Source organism: Buteo buteo, chromosome 4 (assembly GCF_964188355.1).
Source record: "Buteo buteo chromosome 4, bButBut1.hap1.1, whole genome shotgun sequence".
Classification (NCBI taxonomy): Eukaryota; Metazoa; Chordata; class Aves; order Accipitriformes; family Accipitridae; genus Buteo; species Buteo buteo.
In genome coordinates, this window is record NC_134174.1 from 24,904,767 (window position 1) to 24,928,961 (window position 24,195).

General features: G+C 35.3%; 1 protein-coding gene across 6 annotated transcripts in view; it reads left to right on the forward strand.

Annotated features, from left to right (window-relative positions):
• Window positions 1–24,195, forward strand: part of CADPS2 (calcium dependent secretion activator 2) — a 330,722-nt gene that overhangs the window by 249,880 nt on the left and 56,647 nt on the right. For all 6 annotated transcript variants that reach the window (XM_075024996.1, XM_075024998.1, XM_075024992.1 and 3 more), the window contains 2 exons: window positions 13,626–13,729; window positions 17,379–17,535. In XM_075024996.1, coding sequence (XP_074881097.1) covers window positions 13,626–13,729; window positions 17,379–17,535 — 261 coding nt within the window. The remainder of the gene's footprint in view (window positions 1–13,625; window positions 13,730–17,378; window positions 17,536–24,195) is intronic.

Genomic DNA, 24,195 nt, shown 5'->3' on the forward strand with positions numbered 1-24,195 from the left:
TAGAACAAAAAGTCATAATAGTCAAATGCCTTGTCAAGACACATCTGTTATTCTCCATAAAGTGCAGAAACCTTGAGATATACCTGTATAGATATATTCAGGAATAGAAGACAGTGTGTGCACATCTATATAACAGGATTTTTGGAGGTAGAGTCAATTAACAGGAAAATATATAAAAGATTAATTCTGCTTTAAAAAAATCCAAAATTTATGCACGTTATGTTTTTTTATAGCATGTATTTCTAGCAATACACTAGAAGAAATAGAGTTATAGCAGCAAAATGAAGAAGCCTCATGTTTAGCAATATTATAAACCCAACTTTTTTTCCTTTTTCCATTTCTGCTCAAATTCTCTGAAAAACATGAGTTAACCAATCTCACAAGTGATTAACAAAAAACCCGTCTCATCACTATAGCAACCAGTATTATATCATGGGAGTAACAACATGAAACCATCTTAGTAACCAGTTTATCATAATTAATTATGATATCATGTTGTGTTAAAGAAAGAAGGATGAATATTAAATCTATTCTGGAAAATGAAAAAGCAGAAATAAATGTTTTCTTTAGTTTTTATCTTTCTGTATTCATGAAGGGGATTTTTTAATGTTAAGTATTTCAGTCTTTCAGCAAACCTGTTGAAATAATGGGTATAAAAATAGAAACATTTTTAAAAGATGACAAAACTCACACTAAATTGGATTGGAAAAGTTTTTTACAGTGATGTCAACACATCTTTGCCCAAGATTTTTAACTATATCCTAGACAACTGTGGCAGTTCCTCTGCAAGTAGCAAATTTTGCACTTTAAAATAGGCACACTGTTAACACTGCACTAAGCTGGAACAGCAAATAAAGCTGCTGTCCATCCCATGGCATATTTTGACTTGCAAATTTATTTTTTGATTTGTTGTCTTTTGGTTGAAACACACCTAGATTTCTGTAAGTAGTTTTATGCTCATGTAATTGTAAACCCAAAGCACAATAGATAATTATAGATATATATAAGTCTAGTACCTCAATGAGAAATAGGTTGACTACTTTTCTGAGAATAAAGTAGAGTACTATTTGAAAGTGAAGGGCTCCAGCATCATAACATCAGAAAATTAAAAACATTGGCTTTCAGTAGCAATGAGACCTGTATTGGTTTCTTTCTATAGTCTGGTCATTACAAATATCCTACATTTTTACTAATATAAATGTAATGGTTTTCACCAAGATGTTCCATTCTGCTTCTTCAGGTTTTGGGGAGCATTATTGTATCCATGCACTGAAATTATGTTCTTCTCTTGAAAGTAATTCATGTTAGTGTATGCATTAATTGCTTACTTCTCACATTGCATATAGAAAGCATATATTCATTATCTTTACTCATGTCCTCAAATGTAGCTGTCATAGATTTGGGGGATTTTTGTCCAATTCTTTGAATATTTCTTCAGCTAACAACATCATATCAGTCAGTCAAAATGCAACTGTTGCATGATAATATCAGCTATAGACCAATAGTAACTAGCTAAAAAGAAGAGATGCAAAGAAGGTTCTAACAAAAATAATATTCTTACATTCTTACTTTCTTATATTCTTTTACTATTATTTATGTTTCTAAATTCCCAGGCATAATATGGACGCAAACTCAGCCAGTGAGCCTGAAATATAGATAATATAGGACTAGTAAATATAAATATAAATACCTAAAAACATACATCATTTCTCCCTCAGCTGACAAAACCCATCACTTGTGTGACCTGACTGTCAGGACTCTCACTGCTATACTCAAGATTTTAAAAGATTTTAACTTCTTATGTGGTATTTATTCTTCTCTAATGAAATTAAAGTAGTTATATTTCTGTAATGATGTTTTTCTTCTCTTTTTTTTATATTTAGCAACAGCAGAAAAGGACTCAGGTGATTACTATTTGTGTGCATGTCTGCATGTATTACAGATATAGTGTCTGTTGTTTTATTATTTTTGTTGATTTCAACAATACCAAGATATTGACCAGAACATGTGTAAACATTAAAATTAATTTTGATATAGTATAGTCCATGCATTCTTCATTTACACTGATACTTAACTATGATGTGCATATTTATTAGCAATTTAGATAATTCTGTATTTTGGAATGTGATGCAATTGTAGTTTCTGTGAAAGAGGTGTAACTAAGTGATGCAGAAAAGTTGGGCTATTAAATTCAAAATCAGTTTGTGTATTTAGAAAAATGTAATTTCATATTCATCAGCAAAATGGTATCTGTTTCTTAATGGGACTGCTCGATTTATTGGTGGGGGTCTTGATAGCAGAATTAATTTTGTAAAGCTGGTCTTACATTTCTCTGATACAGGTTTGTTTAATGATATGTTTATTTTTCTAGTTACAGCTGAAGGTTAGGAGGATGGTGGTTCTTCATGTTCCTAAGTTCATGAAGCTGATATGGTCTATATTCTCCAACAGTGCAGAGAGGTTTTTTGGGTGCTTATATCCCAATATTTAACAGAGTGATCGTAAAAAGAGCATAGATGAAGTAGTATTTGTGGCTGAGTAGTATTGGCTGCATAAAAGTATGAGGGACTGTGCATATATGTACTATGAAATAGATGTACACACTACTTCGTCTTACCTTTTATAAAGATGTACACACACAGACCTAATGGAAGCCTGATCATGATGCTTTGTGGGGTTTCCACAAATAATATCAACGACAGTTATGGGAAGGGGCATTGAGTTGGTAGTATTCTCAGGATGAAATAATTTTCCATCTGGAATGACAGACTGGGGTGATGGCTATAAAGGTTGTGTGAAAGTAGTTCAAAGTGGAGCTCCTTGCCAGTGAGGGGCTTGAAGGGAGAAAGATGGTCCATTTTAAGAGGAACAGCTTTTTTAGCCAGTAAACAAGCAAAAATACTAGCAAATTATAAAAACTACTTTTTTTAAAGTCTATGTTCATAACTGAAGATTTAAAAAATTCCACTGGTTCCCAAAACTTCCACCGGTTTTCATTTGAAATCTTTAAATGCCCTGGAAATAGAAGAGCTCTATTTGGAGTTGTTAAAAAGAGAGCAGAGGATGCGCTGGTGGTATGGGTATTCACACCACAGCCTGTTAGGATGAGTTGATACGAGCTCATGTTGAAAAGGTAATCTCCTGACCCCCTCTGATCAACAGAGAGAGGTTCGTTAAGCAGGTGATTAAGAGCACTTGGAGACTCCTTCAACAACTTCTCTGTGAAAGGATCTATCTCATGCCATCAAATACAAATGCACCCTAAGAGAGTTTTCCTACTAGGTAAGATACCTAAACCTAGATAGCACAAATAGTCCATTTAGTATTTTTACGCCTGTAGGTATTGAAGAAAATATCTCTTCAAATAAGGAATTTAGAAAAATGTTGATGTTAATTTGTGAAATGAGAAAACTAATTTTAGAGTTTGTGTCCTTTGACCTTTGCACTCTAAAACCTCAGCTGTACACTTTTATATAATGTGTATCATCTCAAGTACAAATCTTCCTTGTGCCACACGCTCGCTATTCTCATTTTTTCTCAGGCTCATTATGTCAGAAATGCAGACCGTTAAGCACAGATGACATACAGTTACAAGCACAGAAAACAAACAAAAAAAAAACCAACCAAAAACAGACCGTACCTGATTTCAGTCATTTTACATTAGGTTTATGCATGCTTTGAAAGAAACTATTGCCGTGTTCTTAAGATAGGATAGTAAAGCTGTCCCTTAAGTGACCTGGCAAATAACTATATTAGAGAATGGATGGGAGGAAAGCCTATCACATACAGTGAGTAAATGGAAGTTAACTGTGTGAGTTAGGTAAAGCTAGAGATTTATGGGCTGTGTTTATAATTTAATTGCTTAATTAAATTCTGCTTCTGACTAAAAATGCAATGAATGAAATGAATCAGACTGAAAATGAATCAGACAACTCAGAAAAATTTAATTTTATTGAAAGGAGTAAATAGGCTGTGTTCCACCAGAATTTAGTGTCCCATTGAATCCATTTCTCTGATGCAAAAGATGAAGCAGCTGAAAGGAATACCAATAAAATTATAGTTTAGCCTGGCTAGCAGGGCCAAATCCTGCTCTTGTTGGTGTCGCTAGCTGAACTGCTACAGATTTCATCATGAGCTTGATGTACAATATGCTTAACCCTAATACCATGTATTGTATTATCATCAAAAATAAGGAAAAACTATTTCTCGATAACTATTATTTACCCTTTAACTTGTGCACTAGATACTGTATAGAGAATCTTGAATTGCAGGAGTGTCCTTGTTAGGTAATACAGAGGAGAACATGCAAATTCTTTTGATTGCAAGAATCCTTTTTCAGCAGTGTGGTTGCCAGGTTCCCGGGTCTATTCCCCAAGTGCTCTCATTTTCACAGTCTCAATTGAACAAAACTCTGAATGCTTTCCCAGAAGATGGTGGTTACTTTCTTAATGGCAGACACAGTGATATAAGCAGCACTTGCATCAACAGGATTTGTTTGCAGTCACGATGACATTTTATTTAACGTTCCCATGTCATTGTACTATTATGAATATAGAACAGCTTTTTTCAATAAAAATTACATTTGCAATGACAATTATACAGGGTTCAGCATGTCATTCCTTACAACATGTACAGCTGAAATTCTCATAGAGTAGTTAATCTGTTCAGTCGGTATAATTGCCATTATGAGGAGAACAGCGGCAAACCTACTATTATAATTTTGAACTGTGTCTAAGAACTCACATATAATGCCCTTGTAGTTTGCAGCAAGGGTTTATAATTTGTCAAGGAGGTGATCACAGCATCAATATGTGAAAATCTCTTTTTAAGTATAAACCATTTTCATTTCAGTACATGCTGTCTTTGAGACTTTGCTACCTGAAAGTGCTTTTTAGATCATTTTGTGTATGGCATATTTTCCTATCTTATTCAGTATTTAACTTGAGTTAAGTCTTCCTATAGATAATGTTCAACATAACTGGACAAGTATCATTCTTCAGATGCATTTTGTATAGCTTCCAGTGAACAGCTTATAGAATTTTGCATGCCTCCCTCACCTGTTTTCTCTCCTTTAAAAAAGATGGCCTTCCTTATACAGTATTCATATTTTTTACTTATATTTTATACACATCCTTTAACACACACACAGAGTAATAAAATACTTTATTTATTCCTTCTCAGGAATGAATGGGTTTCCCCATTTAAATTTATTTGACATCTGAATGGCTGAGGAGTAACGGACTCTGCTACTGCTGCTATCATTGCCTAAGAGAAGTGATAGAAATTTACATGTAAATATATTTTTCAGCACAAGGGCATTACCTTGCTGTGGAGAAATAAAGGGACTGCGTTAGGGATTAAAGTGGTAAATGGCTGTGAAACAAACAGGGCAGTATCTGTCATTGTCCATAGATACTAATTTCTGAGGCAGTAGACAGATTGAAAAGATTTGAATTATTAGGTCATTGTCTTTTAACTCATTATTTTTAAAAGTCTGTAGTAACTGGATATACTGGGCTCCTTCTGCTAAACAGTTTTAATAAAAGGAATGACAACAAATTCAATTAAAATCAGAGCAGATAGTTACTGTGTAGTGTGCAATTGGTCAAAGACAAATCAGACAAATATTGTCATCCCAATATTTCTTTCTATCAGACAGACTGCCAAAGGCTGAATAACTGTTAACTCCATACAATAGAAGGTCAGGAGCAACACAACAGTTTGCTGGTTTTTAAAGGACATTGATCGTTAACATACTCATTACATACAAGTTTCTAAAGGAAGGGTAGTATGTAAATGCCCTCAAGGCTCAGAAGGATCTATCTGACTTAAAAAGAAGAACACTACAAACATTATTGAAATCAAGAAGGCAAGTGGAGAGAGTCATTGTACCTGGAGAGGACTTGATTAAAGCTCTCCATGCATGTTCATTTCACTGAACAAACAAAACCGAATGAGTTGCACAGCGGCATAGCACCTTCTTGGTCTCTGTTGTGCAACTAAAAGGAAAGAAGAGGATGTGGGCAAATATCCCTGATTTCAATTTTGGAGCAGAGGTCTGGAAAAGAACCCCTGGATTGTTAGGTCCACGTCCTGATACTCCTTCGTAAACTTACCCACATCCTCTCTTAAGAGCTGGCCTGAATCGGTCTTTGTCACTGCTTTTCCCCTTTTCCGCTCCCTCCTTCACCCATGTGAAGGCCATTTCAAGTCCTGTTTGCTCTGTAGGTGTAGGAATCACCTTACAGTCAAATTAGTTCCTAGTTTTTAGCATGCAAACCTTGTCCTATGTCCCTAATGAAGGAGGGATAGTTCCCTCCTACATTAACATTTCATCATCTCCAATTCCTCCTCGCCCTGTGATGCATTTTTAGACAATTGTTTTATACTCATGCAACCTAGGCTTTCATCACCTTGTCTCAGAGTTTTAGCCTCCTGCTATTCATTTTTATCATCTTAGGAGACTTTCTCTATTAAAGTTTGAATTCCACCTTCTTGAACATTGGTGACAAGAACTGTGCAAAGTCATCCCCATGAGATGTCTTGCACAGTGCTAGTAGTACTATTATGCCAGAAATGCTTAATCTAATATATTCAAGGAACACTTGTCTTTTGATGTCTATATCATGCTTGTGGCACACAGCCATTCTATGCCAAGTTAATTCAGCCCAGTCTTTAGAGGTTTAAACATTTCCAGCTGGGAAGTTCCCAGTTTATAGCAAATGTTTATTGCTGTTCATGTGTCAGAATGTATTGCCCTCCTTCTTAAAGTATTAAATTTTGTTGCTCTCTCCCATTCTTTGGAATTATCCAATTCTTGTTACTGCATTTTGACCCTGCTGTCTACTACCAGTGTTTTACAACAGTGTTATCGGTGCACTCCTAATATTTATTCTGAAGTCATCAGTGAAAATATTAAGGAAGCTTAGCCCTAAGATGGATCTTCAAGGAATTCCTCAAGAAACCTTTCTTTGCTCTTTCTCAACACTACCTATTGCCTTTCTCTTGAGGCAGCTTCTTTATCCAACACATATAGTTTCTTTTTTAATCCTCATTTTCTTCAGCTTAACTGGTAGTTTTCCCATGAGGCGCAGTATCAAATGCTTTATTAAAGTCAGAATACATGAGATCTACTGAATTTCTTTTATAAGAAAATATCCTATCAAGAAAAGCTACTGCACAAGTCTAGTGCAACCTACCTTTGCAAATCTCTTACATTTTATTCTGTTTTCTGTTTATTTTATGTCCTCAGTCATTTCTTCAAAATTTGTTTTAAACTTGTCAAAATCATTTTTCCCTCCTGCCTTAGCTGCCAGCATTAGATTTGTTGTTGTCATCTTTCAGTAACTCCCTAAAATTTAGACTCCTAAAATTGTTAGATTTTTTAAAAACACTTACTATTACATCTGCACTTTCAAGTGCCAGTTTTCTCTCAGTCTAGTATGTCAGTTATTCAGGTCTCTTCATTCATGGAGCCCTTCAATTTGCCATATTTGTTACCTCTGAGTTTTATTCCACAGGAACAGAAAGTGCTGAGAACATTAGTTCTTTCCCCTTTTGAAGAGAAATTAGAAGTGAGGGAAAGGAAGAAAATACCAACTGCTCGTATCTGTGTTGCCAAAACCAGAATACAAAGAATCATATATAAAGTGCCTTTGATCAGAAATTAAAAACTGATATTTCTTTTCACCTCTGCCTTTTTTGTTCTGCTTTTACCTTGTCAGATTTGTTGTTTCAGTTTTTTTCCATGAGCCAAGATTCCCAAGAAAAAACAAAAAACAATCTGTGATTATCCCACAAAGGTAATTCCATTCAATGCTATGATAAATTTTTAAAAAATGAAAACATTGTAGTGTGACCCACTTTATAAAATGATAGGTTATTGACTAGGAGATGTGAACTCTAGCTTTCTACAAATCTCATAATCTCTCTGTACGTAAGTGATAATGGTAATTAATTTTAAAATTTTTTTTGTCCTTAGAATTTAAAATCCTAATGAATTCTTAGAAAGCAATCATGGAAAGACTGGTTTCAACTCATAATTAAAGCTAAATTCCATTATTTATATAAGGCTAGAATTTTTTTTTAATCAGAAGAATATAGGATGTCCTCCCAGATGTCCACTCCTTACTTTTTCATTGAGATTTTCTGCGGGTGGATTATCCCAGTTGCGGATTAACTCTGCAGAGTCAGTTCAGGTCTAGTAACATATATTAGCTCCAGTTTATTGATGTTTGTACTGCTTTTGATACAAGTCTAGAAGCAGTCTTGCTGGTTTCACTTATCAAAAAGTCCAAATTAATGGGCCCTACTGGAGCAGACTTGGCTCCATACAGCTTAAATTACAATGTATCTGTATTATCAAATTATATTATGGCCTGCTTTACTGCTGGGCTTCCCTGTCATCCCCTCTGCATCAGTATGAGTTCACTCTCGGGCTCCTATTCGGAGTGAATCAGTCAGATTCCTTGGCAAGAGAGCTGGTATAGAATAAAGGGTAGCTCATCTAGGCTCCATGTACTGCAATTGGATTTGGAAAGAAGCACGTAACATTTATGTCCCTCTGCACAATATCCAAACAGGTAGTATTCCTTCAGAAACTCCCAACCTTGCTCAGGCTGTGCACTGCTGCGTGTGCAGTGCATCCCAGAAAGAACTTGACAGCCAGCAGTCATCTCATTATCTGCCCTCCTGTGGGTCTAATTCTGGCACATGCATAGAAACAAATTAGTTGATGATCAGACACCTCCATCAGTAGACATCTTGCACTTTCTCCCAGCTTTAATGGTGGTAGCATTAATGTTAAGTAGCACAACAACCGAGTGCTGCCAGCAACCAGAGCAACAGTGCCAATGAAAATTTAAACAAATGCCAGTTATCTTACATGAAGGGTCAAAATGCAAACTGGATGTTCTGTTGCAGTTTGGCATAAAATGAGCTGGACCAAATCCTAAACTGCAACATGGCCACAGAAGTCTCCAGCCCCATCTAGCTGTCTGGGTGTGAAGGTACCTGTAAGCCCACTGGCGCTGTGAACTCGGGGTCTCTCAGCATACTTGCCTTTTTTCCAATATCCCTGCCACTGGTCTGTGGGAGACCCTCTGGCCTGGAGACAGGTTGGCTCTCCTGAGTGTCTTGGTCTGGATATGCTTGTTTGAAGAAAAGGAGGAAGGATGAAATACTGGACAGCTAAAACCAGTAAGGGATATTTGCTGTGCCACAGCGGAGAGACTGGCAGCCCAGAGATGGGTACCTCCTAGCTGCACTGTACTCATAGCCGAGGAGGAGAATCGCCTTGTTAATCAGCAGGTGCCTCTGCTCAGCAAATGCCAATGAGAAACTAAACACACATGTTTAACAGCTTACGTGCTGGGGAGAAAAAGAAAGAGGTGGATTGTACATGCGTCTTCAAGGCTAAACTCCCTTCTGAAAAGCAAGCTTAAGTTAGGTTTTAGACATACTGTTGTTAGGTCTTAGACATCCTGATGGGCTCAAGAAGGGAGGAACGGAGAGAAGTTCTCTGACCTGTGTGACACAGGAGGTCAGACTGGATCATCTGACAGTCCCTTGTGGCCCTAGGCTCCATGAAGCAGTCACCTTGTCATTTCAGTATCATTTTAATCGGTTAACTTAGCTCATTTAACCATATTTTCTTGGTACCTATGTGACTCACTGATAATGCGTACTTGAGAAAGCATCTGTTGTTTGCAAAGCCTGGCTTGCTTTTTCATTTTGGCAGAATGTGAAGCTGAAAACAGATGATTGATGGCTTTTTCTGTTTATTTTCTAAAAGATGTCAAGCAGCATGTTTACTGACTCGACTCCTGCTGCAACTTGTTAGTTTGAGCAGCGTAAACACATCTTAACAACCTTTAGTAATTGTGGGGAGAAAGACATCATGAATATAATGAAAACTGACAGCACTGATTTCCATTCCTGTAATTTTTTTACGCTTATAAAGACAAGCACAGTATTTTGCTCAGATGTTTTGGAGGTTCTAAAACTTCCAGGTAACAGTTTATTGGTACTCATATTTCAAATATATTACTTGTTTGGTAAAAAAAAGTTAATATTTAGTTCTCTTTCTCTCAAATTACTTTGTGGCCCCTTGTTTATACACCCATATAAATGGTGGTTATCCATAATACATACTCACTAGATTTTGGAAAGTGAAAGGTCCTTAGTTACAGAGAAGAAAGACTAGCTCATGTGGTAACTTACAGAGCAAAAAGGAAGCTTTAGATGAAGCTTAAGCAAAATGTAGGGAAGCATATATCATCCAAATGAAATTCCACTATTGATTTATTCTGTGAATAAGTAAACAACAACAAATCTAGAGAGATTTGTCCAAGGATGCAGAGTGAGTGCAATTATCTGCCACCTCTTCTTATCAATAAATCTAGGAAAATAACGATTTTTTAAATATTGTCAAAAGCTGTATGAAGCACCAAGAGTAATTTGCATGTTTTTAGCAAGTAATAAATAGTTTCAGAGTAAGCTAGAAAATAGTAAATAGCGGGGGGAATTTCATGCAAACTTGAAACTGGAATTCATTGAGCCCAATCTGTCGCACATTTTTAGTCATTCCTGCCATGAAATGTCATTCAAAAACTTGCCATACTCCCCTCAAAAGGAAATTTACAGTTTTCATCCTCTTTTTCCTCCTAAAAACACTAATCCTACTGAAAAAAAACTATTCCTGAATATTAATCCCATAATGACTGAAATCCTTGCAATTTCTGGCTTCGGTAATTTATCGTGACTGATGTGTTTTTATGCCAGCATCATCCCTGAACATAAGTAGGCCTTCTCCTTCCCAAGTGTTCCCACTGTGGGAACACTGTATTCCTACATTGCCTGTGTGGGAACACTTCTGATCCCCTCTTTCATCCTTCATTTTATTAGGCTTAGTATGCCTTTCAAACAAACAAACATACAAAAAAAACCCAGACTCTCCATTCAGTACCGTTTCTGATTGAAATTCAGAATTCTTATCCTTTCAGTTCCATTTCTGATCAAAACTCATCACTTCAACAGAAATGACCAGGACTGCATTTCCTCACTGCCTTGCTCAACAGAATTAATACTTCCCTGAGACCATGTTTCTCTTCGTCATGATCTCGTCACAGTGGTGGTTCGGGATAATCTCACAGTTAGTTAGTAGATCTATGCTCTTTCTTCTGCTCTCCCTACTGATAATGATATCTGTTCAATAGCCACTTTTAGGCTGTCTTGAGCTTATTCCAGGTGGGAATAAGTGAACTTACTCCAATGCAAAAATGCAACATCAGATTCAATAAAATTATTAGAATTACTTTCTTACTAATTTAGAGGAGCCCTTCTAGAACATAATTGTTGAATAGTTTACAGCTTGTTTAGTTTCATTAGGAATGAATGCAATTATGAATGCAATTATTTTGTTTACTTGGTTAGTGGTAAGGTCTATGAAGATCAGGCTGAATTTGTAATAATGAGTTGAGTATGCTGAAATCAGATGTGCCAGTCAAACTCTGTATTAATATCACTGGTTTCTTTCTAAGACTCCTTAACATCAGTGATACTGATAGTGATATATCAGCTGTATGAATAGTATTTGCTTTGTGTTCAGGGAGGGGAGAACCACTAGAGGAAACAGCAGTTTCAGTCCAGGATAAGCATAGAAACCACTGTTTAAGTCTGAATCCAACAGTAGTCTTGATACTGTAACCTAAATAACAGGGGCTGGACCTATCCTTTCTAATCTCACTTGACATGATACATTAATATAGTTAGTGGTTATATTCTTATATTTGTTCTGCAGTATCAAATTTGGAAATTCAGTACAGTATTAATAACTGTGATCTTGACACTCTGAATGTAGTTTTGTGTCCTGATGTGTGTTTTGTGCCCTGATGTGTGTTTTGTGCTTGGTCCATGTTCATACAATAACTCTTCCTTGAATTTGATTGTGGTTTTGGAAGTCATATTATTTCAACATGTCTGCTTATGTGGTCTGTTTTAATAAGATTTGAAAATTTTTCTTTAGTTGCTTCAGTAAATAATATGCCTGCTTTGTTTTTTGCATGAAAACAACATGGTTTTGTAGTCACTTTTAAGTAGATGTTTGCTGGAGGCTCTAATCCAATGCTTCTTCAGAAATTGCATTAAAGCTATGTATTTCATCAAGGTACTATGCATCAGTGTGTTAGTGCTGCAGAACTGGACAAGGTCACCTGCCTTTAAGATACCTGAAAAGTTGTTTTGACTTGCCAGAAATGTTAAGTGTTAAAAATATTTAGTGCATGCAGTTTGATATTCTTACTGACACCAAGGAGATTATGTAAGTTTTTTAATTAATCTGCTAATGTTCTATGTCATGATGAATGCATAAAGTGGGAAAGAAATGTCAGCAGATTTTCCTGCTTATGAAGATGTGTATTCATGTGATTTGCTATTCATGTAATCCATGAACATGCACAGAAAATGAGAAAATAGGATTCCTGAGACCCTCACTCACCTTGTGTTATCAGCTTCATCACTCCTCTGCAAACCTAGTTAATGTGACCATACTATATATATGATTATATTGTACAATATCATTTCCATCCCATGGTTTACGTTTAGGGACAAGAGCTTTGCTCAGTAAACAAGCCCAGACAGCTAATACTGAAGTTATTCCTAATGATACAAATTATGTAGTTGGACAAATTACTTTCACTGATTAAACTATGATTGTAAAAAATTTCAATTGGTTTCTTCCCTTATCTCCCATGACTCTTCCTGCGATCTATGAGTCCTATGAGGTTTTTTTAATTGAAAACTGAGTTTAATTGCCCTGTAAGAATTTTAGTTACATTTGTTTACCTTTGTTGTTTCCTTTCTTTTTGAAGTCTACGCTGTAGAATGGGATCCTCCTGTCATGTGTAGCTTTTGCATTTGTCCTTGGTTTTTTTTATGTGGAGTTGTTAGTAGGCTTGTGTCAATTCTGTTGTAACATCTTTATTTTATAATGCTACTTTTCACTAAGGTACTGAAAAGAATGCAGATTCACTCTTATTGCTGAACAGCAGGTAGAAAATCAGTTATTTGAATAATTAGTTATTAAAAATCAGTTATTTGAATAATTATTGTGTTTTGTACTTTTCTTATTTTTAAATATGCCTAAAATGTAGTGTCTTATTTAGATGAAACATTTGGAATTTATGACTGCTACAAAATGCATGAATCTTGCTGATGATGGCAATGAGTCATCTAGCGAGAATGGCATTGTACTGATGGTACAATAATAAAGGTCTCTACTGTCTACTGTCTTTGTATATCTGACCTTGAAGAGAATTAGAACTTGCTTGTTGCAGAAGTTGAGCATCTAATACATTGATGCACCTGTTAGTACTTGCATATTAAATCAGATAATGTTTATAATGATCAGTGATTCTTTTGTGAATTAAATATTTTCTGTTTCTAGTGATCTGGACATTCAGCTGCATTTACTTGTATTAAATGATTGTCCTTAACATGTGAAATTGCTTATACTTCAGAAAACTGTAACTTTGCACCATTCCCATTCCTTCTGACATAATTTTCTCTTACTGTTGAATCTTATTTGCAACTAAAGCAATTTTGGTTTGCATTTTATTTTCATATAGAAACCATGAACCAAGCAACACCTGCTAGAAAACTGGAAGAGGTTCTTCACCTTGCAGAACTCTGTATCGAAGTATTGCAGCAAAATGAAGAACATCATTCGGAGGTGAGGTCATAACTGCATTTGCTGTAGAAAATGGTTTGTTCCTAGATTTTTTTCTCCCCTGATGCGAAGCAATTCTGTCAAGAAACATTTTAGCTTTACTTTCTGACATATGTTTAAGGCAGTTCACATTTACAGAGGAATAAGAGACTTGAAGCTTATGAAAAGTGAAGTGAAATAAAACTCTACTTCAATTCGCTTGAATGAACTGTAGGTTTAGAAATGAAAATTAAAGAGCATAAAATAGAGAAAGCATCTTTGTGCTGGAGGTGGTGAAATGGTATGGAAAACATTCATAGCCTTGTGCAGTTGTTCCTTCCAACTCTAAATTCACCAACTCTTCACCTCTCATTCAAAATAAAAAGAAAATATAACTGAATGCTAGTTTTCATCATGCTGTATAGATCTTGATTTTAACGTAAAAATAATGATGGGTATAATAATCACATTCACATTGCTCTTCTGTTGATTGGAAGAGTACTGCTTTTAAACTTGCACTTTTTAAAATGGCATTATAAGGTAGAAAAAATAAAATAGAACAATTTCGTGTTTCTTACTCTCAAGTCTTTTGCTTCATGATACAGAAACCATAACATTTAGAATATTTAGCATTATAGCACCTTTTATATCAAGGAATTGCAAAAATAAGCTTGACCAGGTACACGCAATTGTATATATTATTAACATTTAATTAATAAATACAGTTTTCTAAGGTTCAGGAAGTTGTTTTAGAAATGTTCTCAGAAAACTCAATAAATATTTTTGGGGAAAATATGCAAAGGGATAAACATGATTTAGTATATACAGTTATAAATATGATCATTCAAAACATCTGGTTTTATGTCACACTATGGAATCTAGTTTTTAGCTTACATCTGTCATGTGTGAACTTGTTATAGATGTTTTATCTTATACTGAAGAAACAGCTGTTTCAATGATTTGAAATGAATTCCCTGGAGGTTCTGTTCTACACTATTGTTGCCACTGTGTTACTCCGTAATGATTACTTAATAAAACATATACATTGTTGTCTTCGTCTTTTGAGGACCTGCATTACTGTAAGAATATTAAATTTCTGTGGAAAAGAACACAGAAGAAACAGATCGAATGATACATGTATGATTAAACATCTCTGTTCAAAGATTACTTTTCGTACTACTTGCAGTCAGAGATGTGGTATTTTTCAGAAGGGTAAATATGTTGCATGTGCCTTCAGAAAAATCAATTCAGCAAGTTTGCAATCTAATGTAAAACTGCTTGAAAAGAATAAAGATAATTTCAATATTATTTTCCCCTTCATTCATGTAATAAATGTTCCATTTTTTCTGAAATATATAGAGCATTCAGAATTTTAATATTAAAATATATCTGAGAACAAGATCACTAAGTTATACATTCCCTACTCAAAACTGAAGATTAACTATGGTGACTTCACATCATAACGTTAAGTAAATGTTCGGTGTTTGATCGTGCAGTTGATGAAAAGGATCAGTAATCTCTAAAATAGTATATCACATTTTTTAACACTAGATTTTTTTTTTTTAATTCATAACACTTCCAAATTTCTGGGATTCCCAAAGGGAAGAGAGGTATGTGATTCCTGATGAACTAAGCATTATTTTTCACTGTTTATAGCATGGAAGTGTGCATTCAATGTGTAGCATAAATTGTTCTGATGATTTCAGGTGTTGTATGGTGATATTTGTGTGTTCTTTCTAGAGTCTAAGAACTTCAGTCTTCCTTTAATCCGGTCAATGTTTTTGTTCTCTTAGAATGTGTGTCACCGATTGCTAATTGCCTTCAGCCTGTTTTCAAATTATCTATCCATAATGACTGAACAACTATCCTAGCTGTAGTAGATATTTTTCTATTCTTCTTCCTTGCTGCTTAAGCAACGATGAGAGGGTCAGAAGAATTTCTGTCTGGGTTCAAAGATTCATTTGCAAAAGGGAAGAAGATGGAAAGAAAATGTGCCGGTTTTCTTGTTTTGGTTCTGCTTTGTTTTGAGTTTTTGGCAATATTTTCTGAAAAGAGTTTTGCTTGCCTAAAAGGGACACCCACCAATGCCTGCATACATTTCTTTTCATCTTTATTTCTTTGCATTTAGTTATTTTCTAGGGTAAGGAGTCTGTTCCTTTAATGACCTCCCATTTAAACAGGATTTACTAATGAGAAATTTCTTCCAGTTTGAGGAACAAGACTCCATTTCAAACTCTTGCCAAAATTTTTGAAACCTCATCTGTACTTTTCACTATGGTGCCAATCGGCATCCTTCAATCCTGACACTGCAACACACAAAATACTTCTCAGTAATAGCAGAGGATGCTCAGCATTTCTTTAAAACCTCTTGCCAATTCATCTTTTCTCTATTTCCCCCGTGTCAAAAAGAATTACAGGCAGTCATCAGAAAGTCAGGCTGCAAAAACATATTTGTAGACCACTTTTCAGAAGTTGTCTGTTATTTGATGCCTTTCAGGCCTGAGTGCGTAATTCTGCATTACCTAGGACCTGCGTTTCAGAAATGCAAGTGATGATTTCTATGACTTTATTTGAAGTTCTGGGAACTCAGCACTTGCATAGATCAAGCTACATATGTCCCATGCGGGTAACTCAAAAATATTCGAATAGAGATATTCAAAATGAGGGGCCTAAGTTTGAAAGCAAAGACATTTTCTTACCTAGTATGTGTAGGGGTTTCTCACTGTCAGATATTTTTGTGAACTCTGAGCAAAACACTCTCAGCAGTATATGATATTCATCCTATTTCATAAGCTTGCTTCACCTTCATGTTTAACTCCAGGATCATACAGCTCCCTCTGATCCAATACTCAGCTTCAATACTGACCTTTCAAAGCCTAGATTTAAGTGACAGTAAGAAGGTGCAAGAGTTACATGTGAAGCAGTCTTTAATGTGGAGCTGGCTTTACTTGCTGACACACTATTTTTCACAGATTTCTTCTCTTCTTTTAAGCTAGGATTACCTAAGAATCTAAATTTTTACCAAAGAAAACTGTGTATTCCAACATGTTAAGTTACTGAAGATTAATATAGACATTAGTGAATTTCTAAATATGTATTTATAGCATTTGTGGAAGCAAAACTGGATGCCTTCCTCAGGAGAAGCTGACATCTTTAAGGCAAAAATAGGAATTAAAAAGCGCTCTGTATCTGTTAAAAAAATCCTTAGACTTCAAGGAATAAAATTTCACACTAAAATCATCCCTTCTGATTAACAAATGAGTGCAAAATATATTCACAAGAATTTATTTGAAAAATTAATTAATCTCATTACTTACAGCCTTAGAATTAAATGAAATCAAAAGAAGCATATACAGTAATTTTACAAGGATGAGGCCTTCATTCTTTTCTTTTCTCTCTGGCAAAAAGAGTTGTAGGGATTTATACTCCTTTTTTGATTTTTTGTGTTACATTTTTGTTCATATCATCTTCCGCAGCATAATCTATCTGATTTCTTACAGTTTTGATGCAAGGTTTTATAAAATATTTTCACATTTTTCACTTGGCCTGTTTGTCCTCCCCAGATGAGATAGGACATGAAGTGACATATCCAAATGTATTTTGCCATAGATATAACACATCTCTCTCTGCTTTATGACTCGTGTTTAGTAATTCTATTTTGTCATGTTTGCAGGCATTCGCCTGGTGGCCAGAATTACTGGCTGAGCATGCAGAGAAGTTTCTGTCTCTGTATTCTGTTGATATGGATTCAGCACTCGAGGCACAGCCGCAGGACTCCTGGGACAGCTTCCCACTTTTCCAGTTGCTGAATAACGCCCTCAGAAATGACAGTAAGATCTTAAGGTTTTACTTATTGCCCGCATAAGATTTTTCAATATGCCCACACCTTAGAAATGTGTTTCTAAGTAATATAATTCTCAAAATAAAAGTGACAGTGCCTGTGATTATGATATATATCCTGGTGCTCCATTTCTTGGAAGTTGAGCGGTTTCTCTCTATCCTTGCACCATTTCAGTCCTTACTCTGGCAATCCCTGAACCATTCAGTATTCACAAATTGCTCAGTTTTAAATCAGTGATGTACAAACAGCATAATATGTATTTGATATTTCATATTTAATCTATACTGTTTAAATAAAATTGTAATTAATATTTCCTTCTAATCCTTCATGTAAACTACTTTCAGACTATAAAGGAATTGTAGGCTTATCAGAGGGTTATTTTCACTGGGTGTATTGTATCATTATTTGAGTTGGAGACCGAAATTTGAGATAACCGTATGATCTTGCTTTTATTTGTCTTTGAAGAGAGGTTTGTTTTTTTTATAGTAGTTAAGTGATGCCCTAGGCATGTTTTGTATGAAAGTGATTTTAGTAATGGAATTAAGGAAATTACCAATGAAACCAGAGAAAATGGATTAAGTGTTAATTTAAAAACATTGAATTGCACCTAACATTTTAAGGCATCATAAAGAAAAACCATATATATGTGCCATGTTTTATATGTTTACTCATGCTCTGTTTTTAAAATATGAGAAAATTACCTACTTTTTAAAAATTATTTTGGAGATCCAAATGCTATTTTTATTGAATTATTCAAGTTAATTCCAAATTTATTTTTTTTCATTATAAATACAATAAATAATTTTTAACTCTTCCTGGAAAATTCATTTCATTTCTGTGGAAGTTCAATAGCTTTTAAGAATTTTAGCTCCATGTATGGAAACTGCTTGACGGAAAGAATGGAAAATAGTATTCAAGAGCTTTTCTCCAAGGTTACACATATTGCAACCTCTATTATTTATCATTGTATTCTTGTTAACCTTAGCTGCCAAGTGTTTATTGAAATACATAGGTCATCTCAGTATAGTACCTGTTGGCCACAGCACCATATCATGAAATGGAGCAACTAGCAAATGTACAATTCACTGTAACACAATGGATGACGAACTTCATGGAGGGAAAAGGGCAAATGGACAGGGCCACTAAACTAAAGCTGAATCTTAAACAGCATTGTTGAAAGTCACTGTTATTGCACCACATTGGATGTGGTCTAGGACAGAGTGAAAAAGCATTAACATCCAGTCTTAGAGGTCTCTTTTCACAAATTATTCCATACCCTGACATTTAGCAATACATGAAATGCCATGTTCCTGATGATTTCTTTTTTTTTTCAAATATTATCCAGTGAAAGAAAATGTATCTGTTAGTGTTTCCCTTAGTTTGTTTTTAAGATACTCATGAATGTTTCATCTGGATCCTTTGTTGGACAAACTGCAACTACAGAAGCGTATTAAAATTGCCATACTGGTGGTAATTTAAACTGAATTTAGAAGGCTGCTCAGAAGGGTGTAGGAATTGTTTGATCTTGGTGCAGATCTCATAAGAGTTGGACTCCTGTAAGGTAGGTTCTGCATTACTTCAAGCAGGTGTCTGATCATCTTAAAAATCTGAAGCCGATATTCAGGTGTCTTTCCTACCATCTTACATTTTCAGTTTAGGAAGTACATCTCTAGTTGTGATGTTATGTGCACTTAAAACAATTATTTGGTCCCTGAAAGCTGTGGAGGTATTTTACAGTAGTCGTACAAGAAGGATTTGTGGCACCAGTTTTAACTACATTGTTGCGTCATTTGTGTTCCTTTATGCTTTGGTTCCAACCTGAGAGAAGTGATAGAAACAAACAATGGTTGTCCTCACATGCAAAGAGGTTGCTGGTAGGCTACTAATTTTTCTTTCCTTAAAAGATTAAATGGATAATAATGCTAAATGATTAAAACAGCTTTAGGAAAGACATTTTATGAAAACTTTAATGTCAAAGCAATTATTAGAAAGATTGTAAAACCTTAACTAAAGGATACAAAACGACTGCTGTATGAAATGTCACACCTGTATACCAATTTCAGTAATTCCCTAATGGTAATAGATATAGTAAATGACAGTTTCTGGCAAGTGAAAGCCATCTGGAAAATTATACACTTTTTTTCCCCAGAATTATTGGAAAGCAACCATGGAAATTAGTCACCTTTTAATCGGTGGATATGTTAGCAAGTGGCAAGTGACCATGCTACCAAGAACTGATTCCCAAGTGGAACATAGCTCAGTGCTTATTCTTTAATTAACAGCCTTTTCACCTTGCAAGTGCATTAAAGCCATTAGAAAGAGCTCCCCATGCTTATATAATCAATTTTACAGTCTTCCAAAATGAAATAAATAATTCTGGCTTTACCCTAAGTGAAAACCTTTTCCTGAAAACTATCACCTTCATAAAGATAGATTTAGAAAAAAAAAAATCTAAAAAGGGAAAAACTGGAATGTGGTCTCATGAGGATAAAAAGGCTAGTGTTAATAATTAACAAGGAGAGTGAAGTAGAGTAAATTAGCCATAATAGAGCCCACAGTGACTGGCAAAGTCACCTCTCATTATCAAAAAACTCATTAGGAAATGAAGAGGTGGAAATCCCACTGGGTTATTCTCACTCTCAGGCTATATCAGAGATTACTTTTCAGATTTCTTTCAAACGAAGAACTGTTAGGTCACCATATTGCATATTAGGTTAATCTTCAGTGAAATTTGGAGGACTGACACCTGCGTGTTATTCTATCTCAAGAGCTTTAAATGAGCTCTAAATCTTCGATGCAGGAGTCAGTTTTCACGTAAACCTGACATGAGCAAACTCCTTACAATAAAGAAACAATCTAACATTTACAGCATTAAAGAAAACTTATATGTAAGACTATTTTTATAACTATGTCACTAAAATATAATATTAGAAAGACTGTGAGATAATGAAAATGCATAGTCTTTGCTATTCAAATAATATCAAATGTGTTATTTTACATAGTATACAAAACATTGTACATGATTCAAGCCAAATACTTCAAAGCCAATATTCATTTAACAATGAGAAAAAAAAATGCATTTTCCAATACAGTGTATTAACTTTTCATGAAGTAAAAGGGGGGAGGAAGGTGAAGTCCTGACTGAAGCTTCACATTTCTATTATGAAGGACTCCATTTTGAGTCACTTTAAGCTTCTCCATTTCTTTCTGACCTTATTCCACAATTAAGAGTTCATCAGTGAGTCATCAGTGATTGCTTTCCTGTTAAGTCTAACTGAAGAACTACTTAAAACAGGGGATGGATGAGTACGATCTTCCTATCCTATAAAATATTTCAGCTTTTCTGACAAGACCTAACAAGTAACAAAAACTGACTTAAAAAATGACATTTACTGTGGAGGTGAGTAATAGATTGTAGATAAATTTGTTGTGATTTTTCAAAATGTAAAGGTTTGAAAAAAATAGTGTAGCTGCTTTTACAGTATACATTTTAATGATCTCCAAAGTTTGTATTGTTCATACACAATTATGCCTGACTCTGTGAAGCTTTGCAGATTTTACAGTGATAACAGTATCCAATATCTCTCTATGATAGCAATATTATTTTTCCAGAAGTGGATATTCGTAGAGGGAAGGAGGACATGGTTGTCCCAGGATGGTGTCTTATTTTCTGTAATGACTATGTTACTTTTTGTCCATGGAGCCTATAAATTATGTTATGAAGGAGCGTGCTCTGGAGGGCAATTTACTTTCTGTAGTTGTTTAATTATTCAGATTAATCAGGTTTTAGTGCCTCAAGACAGATATGTATTAATTCCTCTTCATTTAAGATGGTGTCAAAGGTATCTTATAGTAGCATATGCCTAGTTACATGAAGTGTCTATATATTTGGCTTATTTTAGAGGTTTTTCAATTGTATATTCAATATTCTGCTCCTTTCCTTGCCAAGTTTTCTTTCCAGGTGTCACTTACTGACACTATGGACTGTGCTATTGTTGCTCAGCATTACTGCATTACTACATTGACATGAATCAGTCAAAACTAGGCGTGTTATAAAGTTAACTCATAATCTTCATTTTCCATCAAGTATTACTCAGTGAAACGTCTGTGTACCTGCTCTAACTCAGCCATGGGACACCTCTAGACAGTCTGATGAAGTTGATTTAGAAAAACCAGCATGTTGAGTGTTAGCCTCTTGAAAGCCATTGGCATTATCATGGCTAGTGATTTCAAACAGAAATTCTCCGATATGTTTTTTCCACTATTGCTGTTACTAGTAGCAGAGTGGCAAACACCACCAAAGACAGCATCACCTTCCTGCTTTGTTACAGCCTGTGTACCGCTTTTGTACTAGAATTCATGTATAACATCATAGCCCCTATCTTAAACTACAGGGTGGAAAATAGAAAACAATTTGGATTTAAGGTAATCAGTGCAAACTTTATACCTACACCGATAACCTCTCATCAAACCTTATACTTCTCATTAATTGTAGTGGGAATCTTTTCTTAGCTCAGGGACTTGAAATTTTTTTTGCTCAGTGGTATTAGGAGCTGCTTTGAAATCCTAACCTGCTTTCAGGTAAGAGCTACATGTTTTGGTTACTGATACTGAAAGCTAACTCAAGCTGCATTATTGCTTACCAGAATATCCAATAACCTTTTTGACTGAATGGGAGTTTTAGGCACAAGAAAATTGTGCAATAAGCTGTTCGTGTCACTCTGTCTTGTAAAGATGAAATAAATTCTCAGCTTGCTTCCACTTAGTACATCACTAAAATTCACTTTTAAAGTATGTCTTCTATGTAAAAATACACAACAGTTTGTATATAAGCTGAAACACTTGCAATTTTCACCACAATTTAAGTAACTGATTAATAAATGCTCTGTGGAGGCAGAATGTGATATAAACAGGAAATGAATGGAAATATAAACTTTCTTTTTATGGGTTATTGGGTTATTTTCAACTGCTACGAATAGAATATGGAGCCCCAAGGAAATTTCCTTCTTGAAATTTACTGGGTTTATTTTGAATTTAAAAATATGCCAGAAAATCCAAGTGTTGCCTTCCCGAGAATCCTATGGAGAGCAGGATAATTATAGATTGTCTGACAGCGTGCTAATTTTGTCAGTGGAAAAGAGACTTATGTTAACCTGTGTTATTCTTCCTTTCCTTTGATTCTGCAGAAGCTCTTGAGGACAGCATAACACATTGACTCCAGCATAACTCCTAAGCTGTGCCTTTATAAGTAAAACCAAAACAAGCCCCACAGCTTCTGTTGTACAGAAGCACAGTAGATTCTTTTCCTACTAGTAGAGGAGAAACCACGTTCCAGTGCTGCATTATTAGACTGTCCTTTTCATCTCTGGTCTTTTCTTGTCATTTTAATATATTTCAGCTACCTAATATGTAAAAATTGAGTAACATTCATCTGCAACTTGAGTATTTCAAGAATTTTTCATCTGGGGATCTGTTTCTACTCCTGTAATCCATTTTCCATTAATATTGTCTATGCATTAGCTTGCCCTGGCATAGGCTTTCATTTTGTTGTTGTTTGTGTGAATACGAGATGGCTCATGATGAAGAGGATGTGGGGTGTCTATATTGACAAGACAATGGAGAATTAAGCTACATGGCTTTGAAGACAAGTGGTAGTTGAGGGATTTGAAGTGTGGCATTTCCTCAAGGATCTCTTGTTTCCCATCTGCTTTGATGCACAGGTGGTACCTTTTGGCAAGATCAATTCTAATCATAGGGTAGAGTGCCATGAGTCTGCTGATGATACTCAGCTATATCACTTACCCCTGTGCTCTGAGTTCTTTCCCTGCCCTGCAGTAATCCTTGACAGAGATCTCTAGATGGGTAAATCAGAGCTGCCATGTCCTCAGCCCTGGGAAAACAGAATGTTCACTGAGTTGTTGATCCAAGACAGTGCTCTCGTGTGTGCCCATGGACAGAGGGATCTCTGTGGAGGTGCAGTCTTATTAAGAGTCTTGGCATCATTTTGGAAAGTTTCGCTTCCCTGCAAAGACTGGTGTCAGGATGTTAGGAAAATGATTCAGCTTTTTAAGTTGAACAGCTTTTATTGCCTGTGACTTCTTTAGATTTCATTCTGGCTTCGCAATAACAAGAGTCACCCTCCTGCCCATGAGGCTTTATTACTGTAATTCCCAGAGTAGGGCTTGTAGCAGAGCATTTCTGCGGTGTGCTCAGAAAACAATAAGCTACAAGCTCATCCCTTCAAGTAACTCTGATTGCCTGATTAATGTCAGTCCTGGACTGATTCACTATAAAGCAGCAATATTGACTTAATTGACACAGTTGTATTCTTGTTGTTGTTCTTAAGCTCAAAGTTGCCTTGAAAAATCAGCCTAATATGTATCTTGATACCAGCCACCTTTTGCTTCTCAAAGGTAATGTTCATCAGCTGTTTACTGTGAAACCTTTGTGTTAATATCCAAATCCTTCTCAGTTGCTATTATTGATGGTCACAGATGCTGCAGTTTTAAGATATATAAATATAGAAAAAATAACACTGTTTTGAGTGCCTGATATACAAATAATTATGCCAGAACTAGTTAGTTAACAAGTATTTCTATAAGCAGTGTAAATAAGGGAGCATGTTTGTAATGGACTCATAGGTGCTCTC